Source organism: Martes martes (assembly GCF_963455335.1).
Source record: "Martes martes genome assembly, chromosome: 11".
Taxonomy (NCBI): domain Eukaryota; kingdom Metazoa; phylum Chordata; class Mammalia; order Carnivora; family Mustelidae; genus Martes; species Martes martes.
Window position 1 is genome coordinate 52,474,800 of NC_137899.1, and position 27,755 is coordinate 52,502,554.

General features: G+C 37.8%; 1 protein-coding gene across 1 annotated transcript in view; it reads left to right on the top strand.

Annotated features, from left to right (window-relative positions):
* Nucleotides 1-27,755, top strand: part of HDAC9 (histone deacetylase 9) — a 526,228-nt gene that overhangs the window by 118,286 nt on the left and 380,187 nt on the right. The window contains exons 6-8 of the mRNA XM_080818413.1: nucleotides 13,037-13,168; nucleotides 16,334-16,449; nucleotides 26,397-26,519. Of these exons, the coding sequence (XP_080674539.1) occupies nucleotides 13,037-13,168; nucleotides 16,334-16,449; nucleotides 26,397-26,519 (371 nt within the window). The remainder of the gene's footprint in view (nucleotides 1-13,036; nucleotides 13,169-16,333; nucleotides 16,450-26,396; nucleotides 26,520-27,755) is intronic.

The following is a 27,755-nucleotide window of genomic DNA, read 5'->3' on the forward strand; positions in this document are numbered from 1 at the left end:
CCAGTGCTCACTCCTCTGCCTCTCTTTTTGGCATTTCAAAATGCCAGTGTGATTCTCCTGGGTCCACCTGGACAATCCAGAATAATCTCCTCTTTACAGAAGCTGGTGAGCAGTCTACAGTCCGTCTGCAACCTGAATTCTTTTTTCACCAGGTAAAGTAACAGTCACACATTCTGGAGAATAGGATACAGTTACCTTGGCCGAGGAGGCATGATTCTGCCTATCACAGCTAACTTAGAGTTTTTATTAGGATGAAGTTTGCTACAGAATCCTTTGACTGACTACTTCTCCACCATTTTATTTGAAGTTTGAGGTCTATGTATCCAGAGAGTCATCCAGAGAAAGTTGGCTAATGGAAGGTGCATAACTGAAGGTTTGTCTAGAGAAGTTTCTGGGGTGACCTTAATATATCCAGAGGCAAAATACTTCCTTTAAATCAGTCTGAAGTGGATAGGAATCTTTTCTTACAAATAGGTATTACAAAGATAGTCTATAATAAAGACAATAAAGCTGTGTGTTCCATTGAGGCAGTAGTGAATTACCAAGAACATCCCCAAACCTTAAAGTTTACAAAATCAAAATTTGCCAAGGGAAGTAATTAGTAACAAGACCTGCTTAAATGACTTAGAAGGTTTTGAAATGGGACAAGAACAGGAAGCCAGGGAGCGTTTGAGCTGCACGAAGGACACAGTGCTGTTGATCAGAAGTCCGTGCTGACCCTTTCTTACTGGTGCTGTTGATCCGTGACAATTGGCTGTGTCTCGGGTGTTTTTTTTTTTTTTTTTTAAGATTTTATTTATTTATTCGACAGACAGAGATTACAAGTAGGCAGAGAGGCAGGCAGAAGAGAGAGGAAGGGAAGCAGGCTCCCCACTGAGCAGAAAGCCCGATGCAGGGCTCGATCCCAAGACCCTGAGATCATGACCTGAGCCGAAGGCAGAGGCTTCAACCCACTGAGCCACCCAGGTGCCCCTGTGTCTCGGGTTTTGAAGGGCCAAATATACTAACGACTGCACCTCAAGGCTCGAAATTGCATTGAAGCAGTTAACAGTTCCAAATAGTAGTAATTAAACACTAAATAAATATATATGGGAATGACAAGATTGACCAGAAAGCCACTTAAACTAAACGGAACAGTGTGATTCCCTGAGGAGACTAGTGGTGGAACTACCTTCCTCATAGTGACATAATCCGGAAAGCCCAAGACACACTGGGCAACTGGTTCTCCTTTATTTCCTCAGGGAGTCTTCTGCCATCCCTGCCCTTCAGCCTCCACTCTGTCATCATGCCTTCTGTGGCAGTTCAGTGCCCATTCTGGTTACTGACCATTCTCTGACTCCAGCATACTCTTGTCCACTCAACCCTCTGTCTTTTTAAATTTTAAGTCTAGTCTCCGTACCCTCTTGCTTAAGAATCACATGATACCTCTTCTGTCACCTTCAAGGCTGAAGTCCTTACGTGGCATTCACAAACTCTCTCCTCCTCCCACCTCACTCCTGCTCTAACCTTCTCTTACCTGGCCCTACTCTACCTTCTCCTACAGTTTGCCCCCGAAGGACCAAACAAGTTGCAGTCCTTTGAAAAAGCCTTTCTTTACAGAAGACATTCACATCTGGTTTTCCAAATGGTTCCTGCTTTTTCCAAAGTGTATTCTTGAATTGTTCATATGTTTCTGTAAATGCTCAGCTGATACGTACTTCCCCTCTATGAAGCTTCTCTTGGTGCCTTTCTGTCACCCCACCAGGCTACCCTAAACTCTCACTCCATTCCGTATTCCAAATATATATATGCCCCAAGACACCTGGACATATCTTTGTGTATATATGTCTTTATTAAAATTAGAATTCTCTACTTAGCTGAGAAATCTTTCAGGATGGTATCTGTGGCTTGTTGACTGTTATATCCCACGTATCTTCAGAGAGTTCATAATAGGCACTGAGTTAATATATCTTATATGAATAAATAAATGTATAGAGTAAAATAGGAGCTAGTATACCTCTCTGTAGGTATTCAAAAATATAGGAAGATTCTTTTTCAAAGAATTTTTTAAAGATTTTATTTATTTATTTGGCACAGAGAAAGGGAGGGTGAGAGACGGAACACAGGCGGGGGAGTGGGAGAGGGAGAAGCAGGATTCCCACTGAGCAGGGAGCTTGATCCCAGGACCCTGGGATCATGACCCTAGCTGAAGGCTGACGCCTAATGACTGAGCCACTCAGGCGCCGCTATCAAAGAATTTTTAAGAATCTAATTCAGAGTCATATTTGGTAGGAAAGAGACTGATTGCTTTTCGTTGGCTGTAAACTGGGTATGTCAGAAGAAAATGAAACAAATGAAGTAACAAGCTAAACAATGATTTTATAGTTTTATGGAAATAAACTGAAAATTTTCAGATAAACATCAGAGACAAAAATTTAAAGTCATATATTCGAAGGAAATAAGATTTACAGCATTTGAGATTAGACAGTGATTTTACTAAATTTACCATGTGTCATTCTCTTCAATACTTTCAAACTCTTTAAAGCCAAGGGAATGGATGTTATTGCCCACATTTGCAGGCAGGAAAACTGAAACATAGAGACATTGCATAGTACTTGGCCCCCATCACAGCATTAGTGGCAGTTTCAGGGCTGGGAACAACACATCTATGTTTACACATGAAGGTCTTACGAAGTGTCTGGGTAGAAAGTGTGTTAAAATGTTTTATGTCACAAATAGAACTACTCTTTGTGACACTTCTATTTGAAAGAATATATGAAAGATCCATCTAATAAAGCAAATAAAACTGTAAAGTACATGGTATAATTTTTTTCATGCATAGACAGGAATTAGTTCATTACTGAAAGTATTAACAGAATTGAATGATTTATTCTGAATTTTTATTTATAAGGGTAGATAGAATGTTAGAACTAAAGAAACCTTTAAATAAAAAAGATATAAATATATCTATAAATTCAGATTCCCCCCAAAGTAGAACATTATTTAAGTTGTGAAATACTCGTTTAGAATTAAGACTTAATTATAAACTTTATTAGAAACTGGGTTGAAGAAGACTGAATATGCTCCTAATCTAGCTTGTTTTATTAAAATGATAATTCAACATTTTGCTGTATTTTCAAAATACAGATTTTAAAAATTTGTCTTTACTTAGCAAATATTTTATACTTGAAAAATTAAAGCATGTAAAAGAAAGTATTCTAGATATATATGTCTAAATACATATGAAGGTATTCTAGGCTGTAGGGGATTATGATTTCCTTGAATCCAAAACATGTTATTTTTGGTGCCTGCCAGAAAAATGAAATTCCTTCTGCATTCCACATCTGATCTCTAAGACCTCTTGCCATAACATTCAGCATCAAGAAATTCTTAGAAATTAGAAAAGCTGAAGTTCAGCTAGTTCTCTTCTCAATAAAATTTGAAACCCAGCCTTTAATTAAGTTACCTTTCATGCTTGGATATACCCAAGCTACATTTATTCACTCAGCAACTGTTTATTGAGACTCGCCATGAATCTATGCAGTTGCTAAGTACTGAGAATAGACACAAAATTATTACATTGACTCTTCTGAGTACTATGTGTGGTAGAATAATTTCAGTGAAGCAGGGAGGGTTGGAGCCATATTGCAGTGGTTTGAGGTTAGGAAGTGGTGATGGCAAGTGTAAGGCTACTTAAAAAAAAAAAAAAAAGAACTTTACTTTGAATTAAAGTATAAATACAGACAGTAGCTAATAATATTTGTATCTCAGGAGGGCATATTTTTATTTGAATGGGAAAGATGCCAACATGGCTACGTGCTAAGAAGAAGAGAGACACAAAGAGAGAGGGAATTTGAAGATACAGATTGAACAGCTTCTCTAAGTATTGCATAATTTAGCTAAATTTTGCTTGACATTTCTTTGAAGCCTTATCTTCCATTTAGTATCCCTTCCCCACCTTGTTAGCATATTTAATCTTTATTCCTTCAGTTTGCCAGCACCTTCCGCTAGACAAGGTTGCCTTCCACCTCTGCCTGTCAGAATCTCACGTAGTCCCCAGGATGTCCCCTCCCTGCCTTTCAGCCACACGCTGCCTATACTTATACTTATCATATGGCATTGATCACTGTTAGTCTTTCACTCATTTTTGCAAGACCAAGAATACCTGGGAGACAAAGGCTTTCTATTTTATATCAGTGAGGCACTTGCCTCAGCACTTAACACCCGCTTTTTCACATTTACTGATTCATTCATTCGATAAGCAGCTAATGGGTTTATTCTACATCGTTGGTATAGCCGAAGTGCTGAATAAGCAATGAAATATAACTAGACCCATTCCCAGCCCTCATGGAACTTGCTGCCTACGTTCTCAATGTTGTTATTCAACAGCTCTAAAGTAAGTGGCATTAAACAATGGAACCAATGAAATAAAAAGATTTCACTTTAACTAGAAAAAGTGATGAAATATTTTATAACTTAATATAATTTGTTCCTGTCCAGAATTGTATTGTTTGATTAAAGTATCTGTTAAAAAATGGGAATTTGTACTTTAAATGTCCTAAAAATTCAAAGAAAATTGTTATTTCCTCTTCTGTTTTCCCTAGTATTAAAAGAAATCTAGCATTGAGTAGCAATCTGTATGTCCATTTATTCATTCAATTTTTACTAAGTGCTGACTAAACCAGCTGAGCACTAGGCATTCGGGAGAAACACTGGTATGAAGAAGGGTACGGGATTACCCAGCAGCGTAGAGTACTACTCTTGGTATGAGGAAATTCAGTGGGCCCTTGAGATTTAGAAGTGCCCACTCTGGCTCACAGATGAAACATCCCTGAATACTGAGGAAAAATGCCCATGCAGAGCTGAGAACCCTCCCCTTCTGGACCACATTCCTGTTAGACCTCCATGCTGATCTGATCTGCTTCGTAGGACTCAGTAATCCTCTTTGCCCTGTATTTCCTTTAGCATTTTTCTGATCATAACAAGGTGGTGGTTGTTGTTTTCAGTTTCGGGGAACCTAAGAGTTAAACTCCCATGTCAAATGGTGGAAGGAAATACTGACAGATGCCTACACAGATTCACAATGATATGTGCCACTGTGCCGTCTTTCAAAGCAGCACCGTAGATCACCTAAACGTCCAGTTACCAAATGTTTAAATAAGATATTGTATACTCACATGTAAATGAAACTTAAATAATATATGATATATCCATATAATGTATTTTTAAAAGAATGTGTAAATGGAATCTTTTTTTTTCTTTTTCTTTCTTTCTTTCTTTTTTTTTTTTTTTTTAGTTTTTTTAAAGATGTTTATTTATTTGAGAGGGAGAAAGAGCATGAGCAGGGGGAGAGGGAAAAGCAAACTCCCTGCTGAGTAGGGAGGGAGCCCTGATGTGGGGCTCAATCCCAAGACCCTGAGATTATGACCTGAGCCAAATGTAGTTGCTTAACCAACTGAGCCAACCAGATGCCCCAGTGGAATCATTTTAAAGAATATATAATTGCCCATGAAAAGACTCATAATACATTATTAAGTGAACAAATAGTATATGATCATAAATAAAATTTGATTCTCATTTTCAAGCACTTTTATGTACAAAACACAAAAGAAACATGTTAGCTGCCTAAACTCAATTTGTCCCGTTTCTAAAAATATTGAACATATATGACCTACATAATCAGAAGACAGCAACAAATGTTGTTATAAAATAAACACTTCAGAAGACCACACTGTGAATTGAGTAATGTGAATAATACTTGCCAGTATGCTTTTTGAAAAAAGAGTAATTCTTTTTTAATAAATAGATATATTTGGTGTATTCTCAATAAGAAGATAGATAGATAGCTACAAAAATATTTCTGAGTCAAAAAGAATAGTATTATAATTTCTCCAGGAAATCACATTCATAAATTACCATAAATGTGGCTAGTTCCTGGAAGCTAAGATTACCAAAGAAATTATTTTTAAAAACTTGTATATCTGAATTATATGAATTATATGACAATAACAATATGAATTACATATTGTTAAGTGGTTATAATTAGAAGGAGTTAGGTTAGAAATTTTGCTTCCTAATACCAAAATGTATAAAATCTGACTCATAACAGTAAAGGTCCATATTATCTGAGCCAAAAAAAACGGAAGTTGTGTTGGATTTGTAGTATTATTCTGAATGCTAACTTTGAAAATATATAGCCTTTGTCTGATTAAGAAAAGTTTTAATTAGAGTAACCTATATTTTAGATCATCTAGATTAGAGAATTTCCTGTGTCTCCGAAATGTATTTTCATAATTTTAAGGATTACTTAATGGAACACTTCAAAGTGGCATGAATTCCTACAAGCTGGCCTAAAAGAGAGAAGTGACTCAGGCAGGAAACTTCATTTTTCTAAAGGGCATTCAAAAGAGAGTGAATGAATGACAGGTTTTATGTGCCTTGTTCCAAGTGACAGGAGTGTTGGAATATGGCAGCTCCTAAGGTAGCCCTGTGGGGGGGAGAGAGCAGGAGAAATCCAGGAGAGAGAGAGGCTGAGTGGACGAATCCACAGGTATCTGGCATAGCAGGGAAGAATGACGATGCCAGAGAAGGCATCTGAAGTTGGCAGTAGAGCCCTCAGCTTCCCCTGCGCTCATAGTGCTAAATGTGCACTGCAGGTAAAATCGTTGAACATATAACTATTCTTTAGTATAAAGATACACTTATTAACCTAGTACTAAATTTTGACTGATAATTGTCTTAATTAAGAGTATTATTGACCGTCAACTGAAATGTCTTCCTTTTGTCCTTACGATCATTTCCAATGAGAATGAAGAACTTTTGCATACCATGATATGGGGTATTGAATTTTTGTCTAAATTATTCATGTAAAGAATATTCGTAATTTAGGATTAAAAGTGAACAGAGACAAATGCACACAGTAGGCAATCATTCTTCATAGAAGGTAATATATTTAAGACAGAAAACTAAATTAAATAGTAATTATAAACAGGGAAGTTAAAAGAAAACCAAGGAAAATACATGGAGTCAATTACCAACAAAAAAGGGTGTTTTTTTTAAGGTTTTATTTATTTATTGGGGCGCCTGGGTGGCTCAGTGGGTTAAAGCCTTTGCCTTCGACTCAGGTCATGATCCCAGGGTCCTGGGATCAAACCCTGCATCGGGCTCTCTGCTCAGTGGGAGCCTGCTTCCTCCCCTTCTCTGCCTGCCTCTCTGCCTACTCGTGATTTCTGTCTGTGAAATAAATAAATAACATCTTTTAAAAAAAGATTTTATTGATTTATTTGAGAGAGCATGAGCGAGAGAGAGCAAGAGAGCACAAGCAGGGGGAGCAGCAGAGGAAGCAGCAGAGGGAGAGGAAGAAGCAGACTCCTTGCTGCACAAGGGGCCTGATGTGGAGCTTGATCCCAGGACCCCAGGAGCATGACCTGAGCTGAAGGCAGCTATTTAAGCTGCTGAACTACTCAGGCACCCACAAAAAAGGGTTTTAAATACACTGAGTAAAAGAACAGAAAAAGGGCTATTGCTATTCTTGTTGTTGTTTTAATAGGTAACATTGCATTAGGCAAAGGCTGTAAACCAGCTGTAACTCTCAGTCCTTCCACTTTTTTTATTTGTTTTGTTTTAATGTAAGTTCCTTAGTCTTCTATATAAACGATATTAAACACTCGCTTATTCAACATCTATCTATTGAACAGACAGCCAGTTGAGCTAAGCACTTTATTCCACTCTTAAAATTTTCCACCATGAGGTCCATATCGTAGGCATCATTACTGCTCCATGATACATGATAAAATGATTCACAGATCAAACAACTCCCCCAGGGCTGCAGTTAGTCCATGAAAAGTTAGCACTGAAATCTGAGTCTGGTCGTTTTGGTGTCAGAGACCTGTTTGCTTCTGTAGAAAATACTTTCCATATCCGTAAGTGTGTGTACGTGTACAAAATCGACACCTCCACAGTCACACCAAATCTCTCAGTGAAATGACAAGTCTGGGCCTCATCACTTACTGTTGGAATCCTAATTGTTTAACCCGGGCTTCTGCTACCTAACTCTCCTATTTCTTTCCTGGTGGTTTTGCCCCTACCTTGCCATGCCTGAGTTCACTCTGCATCATGGATGTCAGTAGAAGTAAGATTTGAAATACATTTAGCTCATGAGGCATCTTGCACATGTTTTCTGTTCCTTTTGTTCCCTTCTTAATTTCTTTGAAGTTAAGAGAGCAAAAACTTTCAAGTCTGTCCTCTTTATTTTAATATTGATTGTTTTCATTTAAATAATGATAATCAATTTTTCATGCAGGGTTTTCATCTCAGCAGACAAATGCACTCAGATGGGCACACACACTAAAAAGCTTGCCTTCTGTTTCTGTGATTAATTGAGATGTAGAGAGTGATGGGTGTGGGGTAAAAATAGAAAGGCAATTAGTGCAACTAGGCATGAAATAACATTGAGATACAAGCAGAATGTCTCCCCAGTTAGTGATCTCTTTCTGAGCTCTTGTGGATTAGCATCCCATTAGTAAGTCACTGGAATGGAAATCTTCAGCCTTTGGGGAGACCAGAGCATTAAAAACGGAATTAACTCTAACTGCAAACTGAGTCAGCACAATAGGTCATTAATTCGACTCCTTGGGTATATATATCATGCTGAGCTTTGGTGTGTGGGCTTCTGAAATATTAGGAGTGAGTTTATAAAGCATTGCAAGGACTAAATGATGGTTATCTATCATTCCATCCTTCACTCTCACCACTGAGATACTAATGTCTCTGGTGGTTCAAAACCAGTATTGAAATACAGACAAAACTTTTTACTAGAACCAGTGGATATGGACCTTTACTTAGAAAAGCTGTGTGTTGTGTATTTTGAAAAAATAAATTTCTCTTATACTTACAGAATATTGATTCCTAATTTTTAAAAAGCTTCGTCCTCAACTGATAAAGACAAAAATATCACAAGGCCTCAGATAGTATTATTCTGAAGATTGAGAATTAAATCTTTCTGCATGAAGTTGACTTGTTTTGCTTTCTTTAGAAATAACCAGTGGCATTAAAAATGTTTTCATAGGGCACCTGGGTCTCAGTCCATTGAGTGCCTGACTCCTGATTTTGGCTCAGGTCATGGGATTGAGTCCTGTGTTTGGGCTCTGCGCTTAGCAGGGGGTCTACTTGAGGATTCTGTCTCCCTTTCCTTCTATCTGCCTCTCCTTCCCCACTCCCCCACCCACCCCATGCGCATACTCTCTCTCTCTTTCTCAAATAAATAAATCTTTAAAAATTGTTTACAAATAAATTTCTAAGTATAAAATATATTGAAATACTGAATATTTTCAAGCAACCTATAGTACTCCCTGGTTTCTGATATTCTTTTCTTTCTTACTCTTCTACATCCTCTTTGAGAATTGCTAACAGATAGTATTATTTCCTTTGATATCCCTGTGTAGCATAGTCATTAACAACTGCCATTTACTGATTGCTTTCCGCAGGGTTTCTCACACTTGACAATACTGACATTTGAGTCCAGATAATTCTTTGTTGTAGGGCTGTTCTAGGCATTGTAGGATGTTTAGCAACATCCCTGGCTTCTACCCACTAGATTCCAATAGCTGTACCCCACATGGACCCTCAGAAATCTCTGCAGACGCAGCCAGTCACATGTTGATGGTGTCAACATCTTCCCTGACTGAGAACCACTGGTTTATGCTCTGCTAGACATTATCTATGTGATTCTACAGTAACTTTGCAAAAATGTGGGACTTTGTGCATGGGAGCCTTGTTATGAAATAGAACCTACACAATATTTACTTACAACTTACAATTGCTTAGGGATGTTAAGGCACCCAGAAAATATCAGTAGTGAGAAGTCATTCCCACCCCAAGGGCTGAAAAAGCAAGGAGAGGAGATAATGTTTCTGGGGTGTTGGGAAAACTGTAAGCATGGAGAGGCCTCTAGAGGGAGATGAAATCAGGAAGAGACAGAACAACACCTTAACACAAAGAGCAAAGGATACCCTGGCTCCTCCTTCCTCCTTAATCCTTTGTCACTCAAGAGTCCTACAGTAGGTGAGCCCAAATGAAATCCAACCAGCAAATGACTGGAGTGAGGCAACCCCAGGATTTAGTCCTGTGGGCTCAGACACAGAAGGAAAACGGAATCCGTGGAGGAAAAGAAAAGAAAAAACTGTCCCCAATTTAACATGAAAAACTGAGGTTTAAAGAAACAAAGTAACTCACCCAAAGCCATTGTCCTCCGTACACTACTAGTAACCTATAGCTGATTTGCATCAATGAATGGACATTCAGTGAGACTATGAATTATTCAAGGTTACTGATTTCGGTAGCTGATAGAAACAAGAGCAGACCCAATTCTCATTCCCAGTCTGGTGTTCACTTTTTTTGTGTTGACCTCTGAAAGAAATTTAAGAACTGTATATCCAGCCCATTCTCCAGCAGGCAAACATGAGATTGAAAGCTATGTGCTGACCTGGAAAGTCATTTTTTCCTAAAAAGCTTATGAAATTCTAGGTTTCATGTAGAATGTTTAAATGGCATATGCTGTTTTTCCAAGCTTTTGGCACATTTTTGTCTTGATTGCAGAAACTCGGCCCCAGCTGGTGCAGTGTGTGAGGAGAGGGAGGAAGACTGGACTGAGAACCAGGGGATCTGGGGCCCAGTCCTGGCTCTCTCAAACCTAGCCCTGCAACCCTTAGCAGGAATAGCAATAATTAAAATTCCAGAAACCGTTTCTTCCCTTTTGAATTCACCCAGATCTTCACAGTTATTTTCAGGTCTCTAATCAGATGACCATAACTCTAGAACAAAGAAGGTGTTAGATTTTCAGGTTTCACAAGTGAAGAGTCAGGATCAGAAAACACTAGAGTCTCATTGAATATCCCATAGCTGGAAAGTAGACTCAACGTCACCTCTTCCCACAGAAAACATAGTGTATTTTCTACCCCATTTACAGTGATAAATCAATTGATTTACTTCCTCTGGACAGCCAGTCAGTAGCATTTAATACTTTAAGTTTCATCATAAAGGCATATCTACATTAAAGTCTAAGAATCTTTTCTTTAATTTTTGTCTTCAGGTTATAGCAAGGCTACAGTGGAAACCAATATAGTTAGCACATCGGGATTCCTCATTTCTTCCTTTCTTGGTTTCAGATGAGTGTATTTACTGACTGACAGCTTTTTAGAGACAAAAACTAGAGTGTTTTAAGGAATTTTAAAATTAAATATATGCAGGTAAATCTAAGTGAATTAATACAGTTCAGTTTTTCTCCCTCTAATCCTGGGTGAATCGATGCTAGTATTTCAGATTTAGAAATCTCTACTAAGATAAAGTGGGTTGACACTCCCAGAAAGTCTGGAATGTCCTTGGTCCTTTGCCCAAACTGTTTACCTTCTTTGCCTCCAGGTGGGGGGCCCAGGAAAGGATAAATTTCAGGGGATCAGACACGGAGCTTCTTGTTCGTAGTCTTGCTCTCTGCCCAGTCCCTCTTCCTCTCTGCAGTATTCTCAAGCTGCCCTATTTCACTGTTTTCAGCCATAAAATCAGGTGTATAACACCAACAAATTAACTTGTTTTATTTTTCATAATTGAATATTTCTTTCAAACTCCTATTTCACCTGCCTTATTCCAAGTAAGCCTAGAATGCAGGGGTTCTCAATCCAAGGTAGAGCTGGAGAGAAGGGAAACAGAAAAGAAAAAGATAAAACTAAAGTGTAGATATTTGAAGTCAAAACATAAAAACCAGCAAGGAAGAGAGAAAGAAAGAGAAGTTTGTAAGTTCTACTTTGATAGCCTTTGTAGTCAGGCAAAAATACAAAATTCCTTCGAAGAAAACATTTTCACTGTTCAGAAACACTGGCTGCATGATAACATTGTATCTGAGATGATTAGGAATTCTTTGGGAAATGATTTATAATTGTTAGGGTGTTCATACATGAGAAAAGGTGGAGTAGCAGTATTTTCAGTATTTAGAAGAGTAGATTTGAGCTAGATTATTTAGATACAGATCATGGTGTCATCCCTTTTCACCTATGAGACCTTGGGCAAGTTACTTACCCTCTCTGTGTGTTGGTTTCCTCATTAATATAATCAAATATAAAGAGATTATGGTTAAACAAGTTAATTATGACAAAGCATTTAGTAGTGGACATAGAAATCATTCTGTGGATGCTAGTTGTCATTGGATACCCTCTTTCTATCACCCCCCCCAGCACCATTATCATGATCAACACTAATTTGTACTATGTAGGAACTCAATCTAATGTTTCCATTCTTTTAGAGTATAATTATGTAGAAACCTAATCCATAATAACTAAATTATAGAGCATCACTGTTTAGAATAGTTTAACCAAAAAATAATAATAACATATGTAGGAATAATGTGCATTTGTACTTTGGAGTGTATAACCTTACTCAGAACTTGCTATTCTAAGAGTTGGCCACCCTTTCTCTCTTCTTGATTGTGTACTAAATCTGTAGAAAGGCTTATTCATAGCGACTCTTATTTGGTTTGGTGTTATGATACCAAGTATATTTTCCCAGGATTTCAGGCTAGAGACTACCAACAAAGAAATATTCCAGAAGTCAGAATTAGACATAAATTGTATGCTACAGAGGTGTCTTCTTATTACCAGAAGTCAGGCCAGAGTCTCTAAAATCACATTAGGGTACTGTTTTTGTGGGTATTGAGTTTCACCCTTGAGAGAATTAAAAGAGCTGACAATGACATATAATAAATCTTACACTGACCCAAACATATTTAGTGATTAAACTTCCCAGCAATCCCAGTTCTGTCAGCTTAAATAAGTAGAAAACTTGTATTTTTACTCCTTTTTCACTTTCCATTTAGATAAGTAGATTTCATAGAAATAATTACTATATTTGTCTGTTTAATTCATTTAGAGTTAATGCCTTATTTACATGCTTGGGATTTTAATTTGAGATGAGAAGGAACCAAGAAAAGTATGAGCCATTTTTTTATACACAGGAACAACTGGCTCTCTATTTTTTAATTTTTATCTATTTTCTTTGTCTCAATCCCCAGCCTCTGAGCCCAACTTGAAGGTGCGGTCCAGGTTAAAACAGAAAGTGGCAGAGAGGAGAAGCAGCCCCTTACTCAGGCGGAAGGATGGAAATGTTGTCACTTCATTCAAGAAGCGAATGTTTGAGGTGACAGGTAATTGAGGACTGTGCAGACATACACTAAAAAAATGCCGGTAGGAGGAATGAAAATAAATAGCGTAGAATAAATATGGCTGTTGCGTATTAAAAGTTATTTTGAGGAGAAACATGTCTTAAAAGGAAATTATATTGAACATGCACAAGTAGCTCAGTAAACCTTGCCGTGCATTCACCAACTGTGTTAAACAGGAAATGAATGAAAAACAGAACTGTGTGTCAATCTAGGCATAACTAGGGAATGCCAAAGTTCACCTTCATCTTTTCAGAAACAGGCAGTCCGTTTTAGGAATGCCAACCAGAAGAGTATAACTTTTAATGAAATTTGATCAGAAATGAGCAGAGGGAGGTCCAAGAGGAACACTTCCCCCATACTCAGACATGAATGTACAAAATACATCTGGGAAAATTAAACTATGTGGAACAGCAAAACCTTGACTTTTCAACAAATTTACAGAACTCATAAATGACTTTATGTGTTTACTAGTGAACTGGGACTTATGGCAGGAGGGGGATATATTGCCTTTTAGGAAGGGAAAGAAACTGTCATTTTCACTAGTCTCCAATGGAAGCATTCTTATTTTCTTAGCTGCCTGGTTAGTGGTGGGGTGAACAGGTTAGGAAATTCAACCTGATGTCTTACAAAGCTTTCTGGTCCCAGCTGTACCTGGTCTGAAATTAGAGAAGACCTAGGGATACAAGAACCAAAAAGGCTAGCCAAAATAATAATACCGACTACTGTTTATCGAGTACCTACTTGGACCTATATGCGTTGTATTTGGTCATTTCCTTTGGTTGCATCCATAGAGAAGTGGTGATTGGCAACCGTTTTTTTCCCATTCTCACGGAAGATTGTGCTTATACCAGTGTAGTCTGTTGCTATCATGTCTCCAAGATCAGATCTTATCCTTAGCAGGAAAGGGTAATAATTTTCCAAAATTATTTGTTTTCTGTATCTCCTGTGGCCATAAGAACACCTACTTTGGGGAGACAATAAGGAAAAGATTGTGAAAGTCGGAGTAGAAAAGTACAGAACACTAAAGCAACGTGGTAGTTTGACAAGTTATTTAGGAAAAGCAAAATGTGCAGTCTCCTACTCATTCTTGATAGATTAATAAATTTAATACAGATTTAATAAAAAATCTTTATCTGAAGAAAAGTATTAGTTGGAAAAATTTTCCTTGACAGATAAGAAATATTAAATGAATGCATACATAAATAAATAAATATTATTCTACCAAAGTATATTTTTTTCAGTATCAAATATAATCATTAATTTGGACCAATTCTAAATTCAGAGCTGCAGACTTTTTTTTTTTTTTCAGAACACAGATTTGTACCAAGTAAATAAAAATCTTAATTAAGCTTTCGTAATAGAGGTACTTGGTGGGGTTTGGGAAATGAATCTATTTTAATGTAAAGAAGATGAACATATCAATTGCCTAATGTAAATAGAAGAGATTTTTCTGATTGGAGAGAGTACGCTCCCTCATAACAGGAAAACTTGATGAAAATAGAAAGCCATATACATTGCTTTGCTTTTTTTGTTTGTTTTTGCTTTAGAATCTGATCAATCCGAGGGTATATCTATTTATCCCAACGTTCTCTTCTATTTTCCTATCAATCTCTTCTTGATGGTAACTTTTTCCCCACCGTCACATGCCACATTGCAGTGGAATTTTGCTTAGTACATATCTGGGTAATAATTTTGCTTAGTACATATCTGGGTAATAATTAATTCTAACTTAAAGAGATGGTAATTTGCTGGAGTTTCCCTCATGTTTCTTTATTTTTGAAATACCATATTTTCCAGAAAGGGACTCCTATGTTTATTTGATGCACATTCTGGTCATTGAGCTAGGACTTGTGGACACTTTGGTAGATTTTTTTAAACTAGTATGTCGTACTTATTCTCAATGTCTTTGGAGGATCTGAACTACCAGAGACACATTTATTCACCTGTCCTCCTCCCCCTTTCTCTGCCAGCTTTCACATAATGTGGATGAGCTTTGTTTGGGTCTTCATGCTAATTATTTTCCTGTAGTCGGAGACCATCGTGGCATCATAGAGCAGATAAATGCTATTGTGGGTCTCCTCCCACCTCTGCTTCTCCCTTCCCCATTTCCTAGGCTCAAGTACCTGCTTTTTCCAAATCCTGTGCCCCCTCTCCTCCCAATAGTTGACATGGGAACCACTTGCTATCTCCCTGTTTTTTAAGTTCCACAGTTTTCTGCCCTTTTTCCCACCAAAGCCATGTTATTTAACAGTTCTCAGCCGTGGCCCCTCCCAGTGCCTTCTCTGGCACTCCCTTCTTCTCTGCTGTCCCCATTTTGTGAACTACTTCTACTTCTCTTCAAGCCCCAGTTGCCATCTGATTTCTTCTCTGAGATTTTCTCAGTGTTCCCAGAAAATCAGTTGCTACCTCCCCTGCCTCCCCAGGTCCAGTGCCGTGTTGTAGAATCCCGTTGCAGCATGTATTTGTGGCCTAGAGTTCTCGTGCTCACGGCAGTGATTTCTACATAAGGAAATACTTCTGTCTGAATATCGCACCAAAAGACAGAAATAATATGACTTTAAATTGACAAGGCAGACGTAAGAAAAGTACTTTTTTGTTTTTGTTTTTTAAAGACAGGATATGAAAATGAGACACTAATGAGAAATTGGTATTGAGTCACACAGGAAAGGCCAGAGTTAGGAGTCTGGGAGAAAATAAGCTTCTTGAAGTATTTTTTTAATGTGTATTTTTCTCATTAAAATAAAAGCAAATAAGAAAGAATCAAAGATAAAAATCGGATTCATCAAAATGCAAGCAAAATACATAGACAGAAAGGCAGGGAGAAGATGTGTTTCAGAATTTTACGCCCATGTCCTTTTTTTTTTTTCTCATCAAAATCTTCTATAATGTTCTCTAGCTATTATTCTTATTATCTAGAAACTGGAGTACTGCATTGTATCTTAACAGTGAAAACACAGGGAGAAAAGTGGTGGCAGAATTCAGAAATGTTTCAAAATTTTTCACAGTCCTTTTTGTGGACTGACATGGGGCTTGTTGTTCCCATAGTGGGGAAAACAGTGTTTGGTGCTATATGTCACTTACAGTATCACTGAAGCTCATCCTTGTATGGTTTTCATGAATCTGCTTGTGCTTCCCAATGTCTTCCAGAATCCTCGGTCAGTAGCAGCTCTCCAGGGTCTGGTCCCAGCTCACCAAACAATGGGCCAGCTGGAAACGTTACTGAAAACGACACTTCGGTTTTGCCACCTACTCCTCATGCTGAGGTAAGACTCTTATTATTTTGGTTCTTTTAAAAATTAGATCCTTGAATAACCCTATAAAACAAAGTGATATTTCTGAAGTATCAAGCCACCTGTTCTTAGTTATTTTTCTTATAGGCTTATCGTGTATGGAATTGAATTAGGCTTGATCTTATTTACCGAGTTTGGATGACAATTACGGTTTGGAAATAATGAAATGTAACCCTCGGAAAAAAACACTCTTAGGGATGCTGAAGTTACGCTGCCTAGCAGTTGTGCAACTCAGTAGGGTTGGGTTTGGTTCTTGGTTGTTCTGGTGAGGGTAGACCCAAAAGCAAGTCAAAAAAGACTTCGTGCAAACCTCTCAGAAGAACAGCCTAGCAAAGTAGGTTTTATCCATTTGCCCTGGAGAGTAATGAAAAAATAATTTAAGTATTACAGGTGAGGAGCATAGGGTTCTACTGAGCAAACATTAGCAGAGGACCTACTAAGTGCCATTCATTTTGCCTGGCAATGGGAATATAAAAATGAATAAGATATGAACTCTGTTCCTGAAGAATGAAATGTTAAAGGAAATGGAGCTGATTGTATGCAGTCAACCATTATAACATTTGTTTTTCAACACCTAATTCATGGAAACCAGTGATACAAGAATAGAGAAAGGTAAATTTGTGAGTCAACAAGAATTCTTCTATATAGTTTTGGTATTAAGCTAAGCCATGGTAGCAGTCTGGAAATAGCCATTCTTAGGGAATCAACTGTTTTGAAAACACCATCAATGGACTGAAACTCTTGTTTTTTCTTTTCTGTCATTGTAATGCCTCCTTACCGTGATTTGCTCTATGCAGGGAAAGCTGGTACAATCACTTCTCGTATGTAACTGTAACGTGTTTCTTTCCTTATATTTGATACAGTTGTGGTAATTTAGGGTTGAAAGAAACTGATGAAATCTCTGATTCTTGCATCACCTGTATCGCTTTCCTGATGTGTAATTATCAAACTTTTGCTAGTATACTTCTACTTAACAGGGGCTCCCTTTGCTGCTTCCTGAGACAACTCAGTTGATTTGAGAGAGTTTGCTTAACAGAAATGTCTTCTGTACATTATGCCAATATCTGTGTCTCTACGATTTCATATACACACACATTTATAACAAATTATTTCTAAATTGTAAAATTACCAGGCCAAAATATAATTGAAGGCAGAAAACCAGAGGTTATTTCTGATAAGTTAAGGGCTGAAACCAATGAAGTCACTTGCTCTGAGAACATCTGCGTAGTTTGGTTTTTTGGTTTTTTTTTTTTTTTAAGATTTTATTTATTTATTTGACAGAGAGATCACAAGTAGGCAGAGAGGCAGGCAGAGGGAGAGGGAGAAGCAGTCTCCCCGCGGAGCGGAGAGCCCGATGCGGGGCTCCATCCCAGGACTCTGGGATCATGACCTGAGCCCAAGGCAGATGCTTAACTGACCGAGCCACCCAGGGGTCCCTGTATAACTTCAGTGTTGAGTTTTGGTTTTCAGGGCCTCACACTACTTGAGATAGAAGGCAAAGCTCAGTACTGACCAAAGAAGCTAATCTAACATGAAATTAAGCTGGAATGTCAAAAGCTCATGTCTACTCTATGTTGGTGAGTCCCTTACCCCTCCCCCAGAAGTGTCTGGATGCAGACCAGAGGCGGGCATAGGATTTCTCCCTGAGAAGTTTTAACCAGAAGCTTATCCTTGCATGGAGTGATAGCCCAAATTTCTGTAATTTCAAACTGTTATTTTGGTTTAAAGTGCCCCAGATTTGTGAGGGCTTGCAGGTGTCTGGAAAAGCAAATATAAATCCTCTCTAGAGGAATATACCTGCATTCTAGATTTCAAAAATTTCCTTCAATTTTCTGAGGAAAATGGGGAGAAGAGATAGGCATCCTCTTGCTTATGATCAGCTTTCAGCTACTTAAAGAATAACAATTCAGGCCTCAACATTATCTCCAGATCCTTCATCTATTTCTTGTTTTTCATGGTGCTGCTGTCCCTCTTTGTCTTTTTCATTATCCATTCTAAAACATGATACCAGATAGCATAAGTACTTCACATATATTTGTGATCAGAGATGTAAGTGGGATTCTTGGACTGTTGGTTATAGGTATTGTATTTCTGTTAGTGCAATTATATGTCAATATTGGTCAGTTTTCTGTGACCCCTTCATCAGTTTCCAGGAAAAGAACAACTTCGTCACAGGCAGTTCTAAAAACTTTAGGTTTCCATTGCCTCTCAGTTTGAAGAATGTGATTCTCAGTAATAGCGGAAACACTAAAGGGTCTGGATTCTAAATCAGCTCTGGATGAATTCTGTGGCCCTGGAAAAAGAAATGTCACATTAAACTACATTCAACAGCATGTATGATTCTTAGAAATGCATTGTTAGGGCTTTAAGGTGCAGAAGACCACTTAGAGTATCTGATAATATTTTATTAGGTTCAGAAACAACAGTACGGGTTGTTGATCAGGAAAGCGTAGGTAGTAAAAGTATATTTTACAAAGGTTAAGGGTGTAATGACCACAAAATTTAGCATGATGATTACCTCTCTGGAGGGACCAAGGTGGGAAGGGTAAGGAGAGACATGGTTTGTTACTAAAGAGGAAGATATATGTTTTCTTTCATTATAAATACACATCTATGTGTATAGTACTTAGTACAACACAGAAGAACAACCAAGAAATATATATTTCTGAGATTCGAAATAAATGGAAAAGGGGAGATTTTTCTCTTTACTTCAAACTTTTTATGAGCTGTTGTATTGAATATCCCAGAGCATGAGATCCTATCTTTAAATTTCAAAATACATTGGAGAATGAAAATTAAAGGAATTTGTTTATGTTGTTTTAATCTATTTTTTATTCCTAAAACCTTCACTGTCACAAATAATCTGTTTAGAATACCCCACCTTTTCGTCTACTTACTGAACATTCTGTTACTACAAACCTTTCCTTCCACCCCACCAGTAAGGGGGGGAAAAAAAAAACAACACACACAGAAGGAAATGTGATTTAATGGAGTTTGAAAGAGTAGAGGTATTTCTTCAGGTCAGTGACAGGACACTCACCTCCAAAGCTGGAAAGACTAGTTCAAAAGCAAGCAGTGACTTACTTCATAATGAATTAATTGTGTGCCTGAACTATGATCCAAAAGGCCAGGTGGGCAGACCTTTATGCACTGATGGGTAGCCTCTCTGTGGCCCAAAACAAAAAATTCACCCCTGATGGCTAACATGTGGTTTTCTGCTGCATTGCATTTACAGAGGTCTGTAATGTAATTCATAGTGGAGAGCTAAAGAGACAGCAGAATTCAGATGGAAACTCTCAACAAATTAATATCCTAGCTCTGTAACACAAAATGCTTGTACCTGAACTAGAAAAAGAGGAAAACAAATATTTTCTGCCAATTCTTGATTAACAATCATTTCAGATTTAGCAAGAGTTTTACAGACATCTTCCAAGATTCACAATAGTGTGTAATTTCATATCAACAGAAATAGTTTTAAGGCGTGAAAAAATATACATCATCAACTGTACTTTCAAAAGCCAAGCTAGTTTCACACTTCACCATTTACAAAATGGGTGTATTCTACCATCTTCGGCTAAATAACACAGTGAATTTTCATTTTTAAATAGTTCAACAGTGTACATTTATATGAATTCTTTATTCTGTGACCTGTAAGTAGAAAAGCACGTCACCTAATTCTTCCAGAGCCCATGAATGGGATTCTACTCCCTTTTACTGCTTAGGAAAGAGGAAGGTAAGGCTGTGTCTCAGGCTGACGTTGAGGCTTCGGCAAAAAGAAAATTTTTAGCTTATAATTCCCATGTCCTGCATAACATAGCTGGAGGTGAAGACAGAAGTAAGAGGAAGTAGGAGGAGAATTTACTCCTAAGTCCCGGCTGAGGAAACAGCACAGTGAATTCAAACGTAAGGGTCTTCCATTCGGAAGGCTCCCCAGGAACCTGGCTCCGAAACCAGCTACTTTGTCATCATCGGTTAAGTCGCTAAACTTGTCCCTGACCTTAGATTCCTTATCTAGTGAACGGCAGTCATGCCTCCTCCAACAGCGTTGTTGTAAGGAATCAGTGTTGGGAAGGAGGGTGGTGAATTGTGAAGTGTGAAAGGAGTTCATTTTCTGTTGTTGTTATCAATACTGACTCTTAGGAGGGAAAACTCATTAGCATGTTTGTCTCCAAGCCAGCGAATCACATGTGAGAGCGAGTCTCCATCTGCTCGGACCACTTCTCTTCCTTCTCTTCTATTTCTTGCATATGCTCAGTCCTGAACTCGGATTGTTGGAGCTACTTGTTTTACTCATTTGTAAACTTGGTTGGGGAGCTGAAACCTCAGGCGTTTCTATTTCCAGCTCCAGTCAGAAACGTCTTTACCTATCTAGTTACTTTATTGTTAATACTGCGGGCCTGTGGCTTCAGATGTTTCCACGAATATCAACACCATTATTTTAGATTCCGTAGATTTATTTGATAGCTGTGTTAACAGTAGCCAAGCAGCTGGTTTATTTCTATTTGAACATTAGTGGCTGGCTCTGCTCTGCTATTTTTTTTTTAATCATATTTTTTTTTCCCAGCAGATACAAATGATTTTTTAAAAAGGATTCTAATAATAAGGTTAAGTACTCAAATCATCTGAAATGTCACTTGTTTTGCCCCCATCTCACATGACTCATCTGCCTATTGTTTCGTAATGGCTGTTGTGACATTTGCTGTAAATGTTATGCTCCGTTCTGCGTGGGCGTAGAGCTAGGGTTTTAGATGGCAGAAAATAAAATGCTTTCCCCCCATCTTTGGGGAGAAGAGGTTGCTATGACAGAAGAATCACTTAGGAGGAATAACATGAGTCAATATTGTAAAGCAAGACCTTTAATGAGACCTTCAGCAGTGCTTTTTAAATGGAGAGGGAGCCCTGTCAGATGATAATTTCTTGTCTCTAGATCATTTCATAGTAATACATCCTTGGATGTTTAGCAAAAATAAAAACTTAGAGATTCAAGTTTCTAAAAAAAATTCTGCATCACGTGGAGCTGTTCATTTTCTATCGGCTGTCTGAAAGGACAAGCAAAAATGAATACTACTTAAAAAAATTACAGTGAAAACTGTAAAAAGTATTAAATGATTGAGATTTCTTTTCTTTTCTTTTTTGGTTTGGAATTCTTTCTTAGTTTTTTTTTTTTTTTTTTTTAATTTTTAATGTGGCTCTCTCTTTTTTTTAAGTCTAATTTGGGGATCTGGGGCCTTTTAAAGCTGCAGCACGTTGGGGTTTACAAGCCTGTCTTCCTGAATACAAGCCTAATACACACAGGTGTTGCCTGATCATGCGAGTCAGACGTGCTTCTGTCTCAGGCCCAAGGAGCCGACGTCCAGGCAAGGTGGGCAGCAGGCCAGTCACAAGCCAGTGAGCGGTAGAGCTGGGTGCAGGGCACTGAGACCACACTTCCTTTCACCAGTCCCGACTGCCCCTCACCAGAACTCTGTAGATAACTGACACTCTTTTCCTGATGCTTGTGCATATTGTAGGTTAATTTGGAACATGTAGTAAATTTAAAATTCTATGTCCACTTTTTATATGAGCTTCTTAAAAAGTAGGTGATTATTTACATAACTAATGTTCTATCAAAGGCATCTGTTGAGTTGTCTTCAGAGTGAAGTCCCCTCCCTCCCTCCCTTCTGTTCCTCCCTTCCTTCCTCTGTATCTCCTGCCCCCACTTCCGTTCTCCTTGTCCCCATAGGCAGTCATTCTCTTCAGTATCTTTGTTTGTATGCTCTCTACATCATAGGCGTTTTCTGCTTCGTATCCAAGAATTTTAGTAGGTATAAATGGCACAGTGTTACCAGTCTTATTCCGTTTCTTATTTTTTTCACTAAGCATATGTTTTTAGACCTAGTCACGTCATTATGGATACAGATACCTAATAGTTTGCTTTTAATCATGGTAACAATCCATGGTGGCCAGTGCTCCATTGTACCTATCCATTCTCCAGTTGGATGCCCTAGTGGCCTCCAGTTCTCACCCATCACTAGAAACTGCTTCAATACATACTCACGGACATCACCCTAAATGATGATGAATGAGAGCTTAAGGGGAGAATTTCTTGAGGATATAATTCCCCGCAGAAGAATCCTGGGGTCACGGTATATAGCATAACTATTGTTACGTTTATTGTTTATTGTCCTGAATTATTTGCCAGAATTGCTATACCAGTCTGCAGTCCCACCAGTGATATGTGATGGTTTTTACCTCTCTAAATCCCAGTGACATTGGAGATTTTGTGTTTTTCTAATTTTTGCCAGTATTCTTTTTGTAAGAGATTGAGTCTTTTCATTGAAACGAATAGCTTCCTGATTTCAATGGCAAAATGAATAACTCTATTGAGATACATATAATTGTTCAGTATATTTTATTTATCTGAATTGTAAATATATTATCCATAAGATGGGCTTCCAGTTGCTCTGATGGTGAGAAAACAGTTTGAAGATCATTAATGAGATGTGAGTAGGTCTCCCCTGACCCAACACCTCACTCAGTCATATCCCTGTTTTCCACATTATGCTCCTTCTGGTGTATCAAAGCCTGATATAAAACTGACACCCTGCTCGGTGCCATTGAAGTTATTGAACTCTATTCTAATTATAGTAATTCTCACAGGTCATAAGAGTTTGTTTTCTACTCTTCTGTGCACCTAACTAGCACATGAACTTGGTCATGTAGGACATCTTTGTACGTCTACCATCCAATGCCACGCTGCTAATCCAGCTGAATTGTTATTGGTTAATTGTTTCATGAATGTTAAATGGTAGTCATTTATATCTTTAATATTTCCATTTTATCTCACTACAGCAATAGCTTCTGGTTCTGAAAAATTTTTAGATTAAAACCATCCTCCTCGTGTTCTAAGATGTAAAACATTGGCATTTTAGCACAGCTTTGATTTAAGGGCTGGATCAGTTTCAAAACTGCTTCCTGAAAAAAATCCTGGATTTGCCTGAAAATGCTTGTGATCTCACCACAATGCTAAGGTGGGGTAACCTTCCAGTCTTGTAAGAACACTGGTCAGGATCCTTCATTTTCTCAGTGAATTGGTAATCTCTCACCACCTGTTCGGCTAGCTTTCAAGTGTGTCCACACTCTTTTAGCAGTGTAGATAAAATACAACTCCAGGTTCTGGCTAAGAAAACACTAACCTGGAACAGATAGACTATGCTGATCGAAATGCTGTATTGAGAAAGTTGTATGTAAAGAAGATAATTTGAGGAAAACATTTTTTCAGGTCTGTGAAGTCATTTGTGATTCTAGTCGTCCTATGAAAAAGCTGTGCCTCTTACCTTGTCTGTAATTGAAGGAAGTAAACTAAATAATGTCCAAGTCCCTGAAGTTCTGTGGGAACAATACTATACCAGTTAGTCTCTATGGGAAGAACCAGCTATGTACCAAGTGAACCTGGGGGATGCAGGACTTCCCTTGTTTCCTCAGGAATTGTCTCCATGACTTGAAGACTCTCATGTCTATAAAGTAACTAGGGCTTTCACTTCCTTCTCATGAGCAGGTCAGCTGGTTCCCAGTTGCACACATTTATTCTTTTCCATTAGCCTCAGGGTATGATTTTGCTTCCTCTCCTCCTCTAAAGCTTCCCCCGCATTCATACTTTTTTTATGGTTTCCATATCCTTCGGTAATGGTGGCAGAGAGGGCTGTGTAGCTTCTACACCAGGACCTGACAACAAATCTTGGTCAGTTTAAAAGTTATATTGCTGATCCCAATGGGAACTGGGATTAAGGAAATCACTCAGTTTCTTCATAACTGAAGCATAATGAGAGCTACAGAATGCCTATGAAGAATGGGTTAATGTCCAAGAAGTCCCTGGCAGAGGGCTTGGCACACAGTAGGGGCTGAAAATCAGTACACTGTTAGAGGGAGTGGAGCCACTCAACTGTGATATGAAACTTCAGGAGTTTAAGCCTATAGTAAGAATATTCCCAAATGTCTTCACTTTTGTCAAAGCCCATGTGAGCAGCTAGTCCGCTGCTGCCGTCATTACATCCAAGAAGAAATATTTTTCTTACTTTAGTGTAGGTTTGCTTCCTGGGATGCAGTGGGAAGATACTGCAGAAGTTCATTCTGGAAAACAAGGACGGCCTCTTTCGTGAGGCTCGTGGTGTGCCTTTGGTGCCATTCCCACAGTGCATGTCCAGTCTCAGTACTGTGATAAGCAGATACAACCTGGAATGAATATTATACATGACGTGAAGTGCTTGTTTTTCCACATGTATTTCTCTTCTCTGAAAACAGATAAGTGAATGAAGTATCATTTTATTGTAAATTGCTATTTGCTGCTAATATGCTAGTTAAAATATTTTTTACTTCCTCATTCTTTTTGTTCAAGCATATATTCCAAACTAGAAATTATGTTAAAAGCGTATGAGTGTAAGCAAAATAAAAGCTTGCCTTTTTAATTAGAGCAAATAGGCAACTGCTACTCAGAGTTCCTAAAGTCATGCAATCTCACTGTAATGATAAAAGATCTTCTCTAGCAATCATCATTCAGTGGCATTTTAGATAACCTTAATTTTGTAAATGGTTGCATCTAAAGTCAGTGTAATGTTATAGGTTTCAATATGCCTCTTGGTGTTCATGCACAAATATCTGACTTTCTTTTGAGAAAAAACAAAATCTGACTTAGCTTGAAATTCCAAGTCGCAATGAGGATAAAAATCTCCTTTAACCTTCTGCTCTTATTATGTTAAGGCTACGACTCATCTCCAAACAAACGTATGATTGAGGTGATGTTTTGGAATAACATCCTGTGTTTTGGTGGCGCATCATTCTTCAGTGACATTCTGAGGTCGCATTGTATTAGCACATGATACTTTCCCCAGTTAATTGATATCCCAGGTTTGTCCAGGGGAAAATCTACAGCTCCCCCAAACATGCTTGACAAGTTATTATATTTACTTTAGTCAAAGCCCGTGTGTGCAATATCCCTCTTGGAGGTGGTCTATTATTGGAGTCCCATATGCTTTTTGTTTGGGAAGAAAGCAGTCACTGTGTCATACTGTTACATGGAGTATTCTTTTTCAGGGATGTTGTTCCCTTGGGGACCATATCAGGCCAGAGTTCCTTAGTCTAATAAGACCTTTGTACCTCTTATTGTATAAGAGTTCTGGGAGGGAAGCAAGAGTTAAACAGAAAATGTAATTCAAGCAACCATATTAGGCCACATGTGGGAAAACATGACTCTTAGTATTGGATTAAGAAAAGGTATTTGTTGTAAAAAGGACTGTGATGCCAAAACATTCAAGGTATTTTCAGGGTAAATGAAGCCTATTGTGGCACAGGGAACTCGTAACATTTTAGCATTTAGCTTAGCTTCTGAATATGAATGATCTAAACATGCACCACACGGAGTTGCCTATTCATAGATTTTATATTTAAAAAACCATGCTATTAATTATAGAAGTCCTATATGGTGATATCTAATCTAAGATTTTCTTGCGTGAGTGTTCCCATCAGTAAAGTGATGTTTAATCCACATAAAGATAATGATTCTAGCAGTATTAGATACATACTCATCACTCAGTAATACAAAAATACACCTGTAAGAATTGGTCACTTTAATTGTTGTACTTTACCAATTGATGGTAGATACATGGACTATGGTTGATAAACGTAGAATTTTAAAAAGAATTTTGCACACCAAACATTGAAGCCCTTTCTTTCAGATTCTGTGATTGTGTCTAATGAGCACAATTTTATTGTAATTTTTACATGTAACTTTCAGATACAGAAATCATAAAATAAACAATTAAAATACTTCACTATTTTGACAAATTATGATAATATAAAATCTGTTTTCTGAAATGTGAACATTTTACAGTAAATTTTATGATATAATAATGTTTTGAGACTGTCTTTTCATTTTTTTCTAACAGCAAATGGTGTCCCAGCAACGCATTCTAATTCATGAAGATTCCATGAACCTGCTAAGTCTTTATACCTCTCCCTCTTTGCCCAACATTACCTTGGGACTTCCGGCAGTGCCAACACAGCTCAACGTGAGTCATTACACAGCAACCTGAGGGATACTGTCAGAGGGGAACTCTTCTTGCATTTCTCGTATATTCAGACTTCAGGGAAACTTGGTAGCGTTCGCTTCTCCTAGAATTGACACACTTCACTCTGAGTTGTGCAGAGACATTCAGTTTGATTTCGAATTAAAGAATTACACTGGTTCCACAGTATCTAATATATATAAAAATAATAACTAATATTTATATAATGTTTTATAGGTTTTAGAAAAGAAAGCACCTCCAGATCTATTACCTTAGTACCTCCGCACAGCTGTCCCATGAAACAGAGATTGCAGGCCACATTTTTACTGAAGAAGTAGCTGAGACTTGGAATACTTAAAAGCCCAAGGTCACAGAGCCATTGAGTAGCAGTCCTAAGACTCAACCCAGGCCAGTATTGAGAGGCATAGCCTCCAAAACAAAGCAGCATATGTTTATAGAATTTATCTTGTGGATGACTTTATTTTCGGAATTTAAGTTACGGACTCTGCAGTACTCAGGAATACATATCTGGAAAACCTCTCTAAGAGGAACATTAAATTCTTCCCAGGAGATTCAGAGTGAATCAATTACTTTAAAAGTCCTGACATTTGAAATAGGATCTCTGGGAGGTAATTGTCCTACTAACAGAAGATAGCAATAGTTATTTTACACATATTCCCCAAAATAATATAAATTTTAGCCATTGTAAAAGACTTGTACTCTTTCCCTGGAAAAATTCATCCGTGAACTGTGAGTAAATTAACTTGTACTTATACGGAAGTCATGTGATACATTGGGTTTAAAGAGAAATTTATTTCAACCCTTGGCACCAATTTTGTCAGACTTTAGCAGTCAAATTCACGTCTTTTACAATATGCCCACACCAGGGAATTTTTAAGAAGTTGACCATTTTGTGCCTCATTTGTTTTCAGAATTTAAGCCCTCTATATGTTGGGCTAATTTATGCACAAGCAAACCTGTACTGACATTTTTAAATTATAAATTTTGTAATTGAGTTCAATCTATATTATATAATCAGTCTAAGAGATATCTGGTTATATTTGGTATTTTTTATAGAGTGGAATGTTATCTTACATGATACAGTAATCTTATACCAGTGAGGAAAAAGCAGGATTTGGATGTTGTTTTATATCTGGAATTAAAGATGAAAGGCTTAAATAAACTGATTTCAGTTACCCCCTTGAAATTTCACGTGAAGCATTTGTAAACGGTTGGTTC